This window comes from Xiphias gladius, chromosome 7, assembly GCF_016859285.1.
Source record: "Xiphias gladius isolate SHS-SW01 ecotype Sanya breed wild chromosome 7, ASM1685928v1, whole genome shotgun sequence".
NCBI lineage: Eukaryota > Metazoa > Chordata > Actinopteri > Istiophoriformes > Xiphiidae > Xiphias > Xiphias gladius.
In genome coordinates, this window is record NC_053406.1 from 12,244,400 (window position 1) to 12,251,701 (window position 7,302).

General features: G+C 40.7%; 1 protein-coding gene across 1 annotated transcript; it reads right to left on the bottom strand.

Moving 5' to 3' along the window:
• Positions 1–2,736: 2,736 nt before the first annotated feature.
• On the bottom strand, positions 2,737–6,683 carry tyr (tyrosinase). The gene is made up of 5 exons (XM_040131080.1): positions 5,856–6,683; positions 4,994–5,210; positions 3,934–4,081; positions 3,078–3,259; positions 2,737–2,984 (listed from the first exon to the last, which is right to left on the bottom strand). Exons 1-5 carry the CDS (start codon positions 6,681–6,683, stop codon positions 2,737–2,739), a joined length of 1,623 nt encoding a protein of 540 aa, XP_039987014.1.
• Between the last annotated feature and the right edge of the window lie 619 nt (positions 6,684–7,302).

The window sequence follows — 7,302 nt, forward strand, 5'->3', positions numbered from 1 at the left end:
GTCTGTATGTCCCACTCATGGAAGCAGGTGTTGTAGTTTCTGAGCTGGGAGACAGAGCTAAGTATCTGATTAGTGTATAAGACTGTCACTCATCAGGTTCTGAGAGATGATTTGCTTTCAGCAGAGGAAAGGAGTGGAACCAAAGTGGACATTCTGTACAATGGACACTTGATACAATCTTTGATTTCATCCTGTTTTTTCACAGGCTTTGCCGTTACACTGTACAAAAGCAAACCTACACCACTACATCTCAAACCAGTACTTCTAGTTAGTTTTTTTTTAAATTTATTTATATTTTTTCAAAAGTTATTTTATGTCACTTGAAAAACCTCTGCAGGGCCTTGGCAATTTTTCCGCAGAATAGAGAGTATTGTTAAAAAGAAATGAGGATTCTATTTCCAATTGCTAACAATTAGTTTGTAAGTTTGACACTACATTTTTAGTTGTTTGTTATATTTTAGAGTCAGCTATCATTTTTTTTTTTTTAAATGCCAAAACTTGAAACAGCAGGTTTCTGCAAAGAATCAACCTCTTGATATTTCTGATTTTGTGATGGAAAAAAAAAATCCTCTCAAACTATAATTAGCTACCATTTATTTAGCAATTTAAATTTTAATGTATTTAAATGTTAAATTGTATGTTTATTTTAAAGATTGTCCTCTTTCTTAAGAACAAGGCAAAATCCGAAATAAAAGATTTTCTATTTATTTTATCTTGTTTATTTGCCTGTAGCTCAGATATGATTTACTACTTCTGATCTTTGCACTGTTTCTATTATTTTTACAAATATATAATTCTTAGTCACAACACAAGCATATACTGAAGAAACAATGGCCTATTTACAGTGGCTTTAGCCCAACATACTGTATATTAGTAATGTAATCTGCTAACTAAGCTATTACTAAACTTTTGAAACTAAATGAAAGAGAAAAGCTGGTTGTTATTCAAACCAGCCATAAAACATGATTTTGATGTTTGATAAGCCAAAACAACACCCAAGTCAACATTCCTGCATCTTCAACAGGCGGAAAAAAAAAATCACAAGGAAAACTTAGATCAAGTCTGATTTTAATGCAGCATGTACAAACTCATGATTCGCCTTTGTTATCATGATCCATTTTCTTTGCCTGCGAAAGATCACGGGCATTGTAGCACACTGTGTGGTCCTTTAGCACCAGTGCTAACACAAAAGAGAGTGTATCGGAGATTTGGTCAGTTTTTTCACTTCTGTAAAACAGAGCAGAGTTTTACCCTAAAAAGACAAAAACTGATTAAAATGAGGGAAATCTGTGGATGGTCGTGCTTGGCCATTCTGACCCATGCAAACTCAATAGAGAGGTGCATATACTACTTGCTAGTTTTTTTCACGGAAGCTCTTTCAGAAGAATCCTGATGTTGAAATTACACATTTAAAAGCAGTTTGGTCCTTAGTTCCTCTAGTAGGTTTGAAATAATTGATTTTTCTTTAAGGGTGAGAAAGAGGTCATTTGAGACTGAGTTTTTTTTGTTGTTGTTGTTGTTATTGTGACAATCACTACAGCTACAGCAGACCTGGCCTGACTTTAAATTATCTACAATACTTATTTCCTTCTTACTTTTCTTTGAGCTGTAGTCAGTTCAGTTGAATTTTATTTAACTCTGACTACTTCAGTAAACTTGTCGTATTCACATATAGTATATGTCCTGAAAACAGAATTACACGTACTTACAGTACCATACCAATGAGCAATAAATTACATAAAATGTGACTGTCTTCAGGTCATTGAGGAAAGTCAAGAAAAAGTTGCCAAGGAAGGAATAAAATCACATTTTTGCCGATCTAAATACAGCCGCTTTTCACCGATTGCTGCGGGGCCTTTGTAAATAGACGGTCAACGTACTCCAAGATGAGCTCTTAAACCTGACACAAGTCACAGTTCAAATACCCACAAGAAAATAGCCTGTGTAGTGTATCAGTCGTTATGTTTTCATTTGAACATTGATATGTGTTGCATTGTAATAATGAACACTTAATGGCTCTGAAAGTGTCAGTTTTTGTTTGGGTTTGTGCATCACAGAAATATTTCTTACATGTATCTACTGAATGTGTAAAATATGAGGGACATCTTAATGATTTGGATTCCTACTCCTTGTCCATAATGTCTCAAACCTTAAAGGGTCAGTTCACCTAAATCCCCCCTAATAGCCATTCAAATAGATCATGTTTCATTTGCTGAGATATCTACGACTGTTTCTTCTGTGACTAAGTAAATACACTGGAAGTGAATGGATTTTTGTTTTCTTGCCTAGATAAACTTAAAAGCGACAGAAAACCTTTGAAAACATTTGAAAAACCTTGATAATCAAAGCTGTGACAGTGCTTCTGTAAAGACACGTTGCTGACAGTCCTCAGTGCTATGATCATCACAAATATAATTCACTTCACCTCTGTCGTATTGGGGTGCAAATGTGTCAGCAGTATATATCTCAAAAGCAGAGACAACACACACAACTATCTGTTGGATACCAGAGTATGTTTTTTTGAGGTTTGGGTGGACTGACTTTTTAAAGATGCTTCCCTTACTCATCTGTGCCTTCATCTATTATTGTAAAATTTAAATAGATTTATTACTGGAAATCAGTAACAAATGAAGTCTTGTACTAGGATTCATCTCATTCCTTAGCTTCATGAAGATACTAAGTGTCCCTAATAGTTTTTACATTCATATAGATCTGTAAGTACAGTATCTGTGTGAGTTACAGAGTGGTCTGATATGAGGCTGAACCTTCCTCTGAGCTGCTCTGCAGTAGTGGCTGTCTCTCTCCGTAGCTCGATGCCCTCTTCCTCCTTTGATTGCGCTTCCACTTCCTCCTTACAACAACAATCAGAGCAGCAGTGACTGCAGCGATCAGAGCCCCGAGGATCCCGGCTCCCAGGAGCCACTGCCAGATCTGCTGGGCCTGCTGGAGGTAGGGCGTCAGGAACTCCTGCAAAAACCTCTGGCCTGTGGTGAGACAGACAGGATGACACAGTGTTACATAAGAGAAAAGTTGTAGAAACACTTATTCACTGGACGTGATTGTCGTTCTGTACTGACCAGGGTCCAACAAGTAGGCATACTCGTATCCTAGAGCCTTGTTGGACAGGAAATAGTCTCCGTTTCTGTAGAGAGGCAGGAAGGGCACCATGTAGTAACCATCATTGTGGCCAATGGGGGCATTGGCACGTGGGTAGTGGGTCCGGAGAGGTTGGTGGGTCCTGAGCCAGCGCTCAAAGATGCTTGAGAAGAAATGACAGAGAGAGGTAAAGAGGAATGAAGATATAAGAGGAAAAAGGGAAGGGTGGATAAAGATGGATGTGAGATAGATCATGGTGAATGTATATAATGGTAGAACAGGAGGTGGACAAAGACATATTGGAAGAATATGGAGGAAGGGAGAAATATTAATTAAGTGAGGTGGAAATGTTTAAATATCCTCAAAGGGGACAGTTGCTTTCCACCTTAAGAGAAACACAAGTTTCACATGTAAATTCAAAAAGTGACTTAAAATGATGTTTAAATATGTTTTTGTTCTTACACTGGTATCATTTAAGGCACATTAAAAGCAGTCACTAATAATTACTTAATGATCAAAGGCTTATTTCAGACATTTAATGACACTTCCAAAGATTACCATTACCGGTAAACACCTGTATTATTTATCCTCTTTTCCTCCCGTCTCAGTATTCTTACACTCCCTCTGTAACTGCTTCCTTTTGTTACTTTTTTCATTTTTTTTTCCCTCTTTAATTTTTCTGTCAGATGGATATTTATTTTAGTTTAGTTGTAGTTTATTTACTGCAGTGAATAGAAGTAATCGACCACATGATTAAGTGACTGTCAGCATTTTATAACCATAATGAATGTTCTTTTCCTGTGTCAATAGTAGACAGGTTTGTGTGTATCATCATACCTGTCAATGAAAGCGTGGTGCAGCAGGAATATGGGGTCATTGGCCGAACCCTGCACCGAGGACATGGAGCCGTTCATGAAGACATGCAAGGCGTTGTGCATGGTGCTCTGGCCTGGCACTGCCATACCTGTCAATGGACTGGCAAAGCCTGCAGGAGAGAGGGAAAGTAAAAACAAATGAGAGTTACCGAGGTGTAGAGAGCGGGATGGGAAGATAACACACTGGAGAGGGAGAGCAGAAAACAGCGAAGAGGTTTGCACGAGGGACAGTGTTGAGTAGAGTGTGTGGAGAGAAAGGTGAGCTGAGTAGAGAGATAAGAACAATGAACTGAGAGATATTTGTGAATGAGTTAGGGAGGGAAATGAAGATAAGTGTAGAAAAGTTTCTTACAGCTCCTCTGTTCAACTAAAGGGCTTCTGCAGCAGAATTGTAAAGGTTCTTTTGAGACACTGGGAAGTCATGTTAGCTACATTTGAAGTTTTAACAGCTGAATAGGTTGGATGAATCCACTTCTAGTGTTCAAGTGCTCTCTCACGAATCATTGAGAAGCTTTTCATATAACTACAATGGATGACGTCTATAATGTGTTGAGTTTAAGACTAGCTGAAGGATTTGCAATAGAATTGACAATCTCTGAATGATATTCATGGAAGACACTTCAAGGCAGCAGCAAACCAGGAAAATTGAATGACTCATTTCCACATGAAAGGATTAATTTGGCATGTCTTAGTTGGATGTATATTTTAAGTATCTGTTTTTTGCCGTATATATTTCTCCCTGCTTACTTTTGAGTTTGTGTCTCAGTGTTTTCAGGTTTAGGTGCGAGTATATGTCTGGGTTTGAGCTTGAATGTGAGAACACAGACGGACACACTCATGCAGTTCTGTTTCTACCCATGGGTGAACCCAACTCATTCGCTAGATTAGACAGATTAGACCTAGGATTATGCTCATATAAATACACGGAAATTCAGTAATATAAATATGTGTGTGCGTGTGTGTGTGTGTGTGTGTGTGTGTGTAGGGGTGTGTGTGTGTGTGTGTGTGTCTACTACTCCTACCCTCTAGGACGTTTCTAAAGCTCATGTTGGCAAATCGGTCCATGGGTCCCGTCTCGTACTCTGGGAGGTTCACAGTGAAGTCCACATCAGCTGCTGTGGGGAGTCGAGGCACGCGGTTCAGATCATGGTTGCCGGGGTTACGCAACAGTGGACCCTCCCCGGTAGCATTACACAGTGCTTCTCGGCTGTTGTACTCCTCTGGCTGGGTGCAGATCACCTAAGCACAGACACACACATACATACACAAACACATTGATTGGGCTACTGTGGTTAGAGCCTTTAGACCTCTATAAAGTTCTGTCCACCAATATGAGTTCAGTGAAATGGCTCTCATACAGGAATGTTTACTTTTATTAATTAATGAGGGACTGAAATCAACAGAGGAGGAAAATAGACTGCACATAAAATGGGACTTGAGTTTAACAATGTAAAGAACATATTATCCTGCTGTTTGTGTGATGTATTGCAGCAAATACCCCAAACTGATTTTTATTCCTTACCCATTTTTGGAGTGTGAAAATTGATAAATATTAGTGAGGACAAATGGAATGATCTTAAATACCACGTTGAAGTAAGATACAAAGTGCATCAAACTACTGCAAGATTTCTGACTGTTTTTTCTAAATAACTCAGAATAAAGTTGCTGTTTTAGATAGGCTTTCTGGGATATGGAGACATAGCCTCTAAAATAGGATTTTCACTCTTATCTCTCCTGTTGGCTGGATCACTTGAGGATGAATTCTTAAAAGATTCATGTGTTTCCTACCAGATCTCTCATTTCATTGGATTAACTGGCTAAACCAGATTGAAGACAACAGACACACACACTCAGAGCCAGAGGGAGACAGTCAAAGTATCTCACCTTCCATGAGGAGAAGACAGAGGCAGGGCTGATGAGGTTCGGATTGAGGGAGCTGCGTCCACCCATCAGAGCATCGGTGCACACCTCACAGGACTGGGCACCCCTCCAGTCCCAGTATGGGATGGTGAAGTTAAAATCTCCCGTTATTTTCCTTATCTCATTCTCCCAGTGAAGCAGGTAGACTCGGTGCCATGGCAGAAAGGCTGCAGACTCATGGGCAAAGTCGATGTCTCTCCATACATTCCCTGGCCCTCCCAAGAAGGCGTCCCGGGACACGTAGTAGTGAATCCAGACAAACAGGTCATAGGTGTTGATGTCAGAGAACATGGGGTTCTCACCATTTTCGCCCATTTCTGCTCTTGTTGCTGTGGAGATAACATAGTCACGGCTGATGGTGTTTTTAGCCAGGTTCAGATAAGAGACGAACTTCTGTTGCTCGGCAGATGACAGGGTCAGGATGTTTCTGCGCACCGATTCCCTGTACTCAGCACAGTTTGCACCCCAGTAACCAAACCTGCATTCTCCACAGTTAAAACCTCCATAGTTTCCGGCACAACGACATGTCCGGTTAAAAAACGCTAAAGGCCATCGCTCTCTGTCATCAATCCCGCTGTGTGGGTACTGGGGCCCATGGGGCTCATCTGAGACCAACACCTCAGTGCAGAAGCCACGGCCTGAGAGGGCACCACAGGCTGAGCCATCACCATCCCACACCGGGCAGCACTCTTTGGTCCGTAGTCCCTCTGAGTTGGCACACGGGCGAGGGAACTGACATAAACTAGTCCCAAGGAGCTGCAGCAGCAGTACAGATGCACACAGGCTTCTCATGGTGAAAAGTCAGAGCAACTCCAGTCTTAACCACAGAGGGAATGTAAACTCCTGTTGAAAAGATGCACACAAGAGAACCTGATGCCCTCGCAGCTATGCAGCTGACAAGAGTAGACTCAGCAAAAGCAGAAAAGATGAACAGATTCAGTGCTGAAAAGGTACTTCTAGTTTGTGGGCTGCAAGCAGAGAAATACAGGATTGCACATGCAACCAAATTTGATCTAGAGATGGCTTTTAATGAAAAAGTAGACGCTGTTCAGGTACCTGTATTTATCTAAAACCAGTTACTAGCTTATTTTAAAAAATTGTAGCTAAAGCTCTCTTAACTCACTACCCCTCTATGCTACTATCTAACCCTCTACCGAAGCTCCTTCCACCCTCTCTCTCTTACACCCAGCTAGCAGTCTCTTATTCCTTCCCTACTCATTGAGCCGTTTTCAGGGGCAGTCCTCTCACAAAGTGTGTGATCTCATTGTGATCTCACGCACTCTTTCTGACACACACACAAGCATGTGTACTCCAACTCCATCACATGCTCAGGATAATATTCCTCTTCCATTTTGTCTTCAGACCAGCTGACCTCTGTTCCACTATACCTCAGGCAGAAATGTGTTTGTGT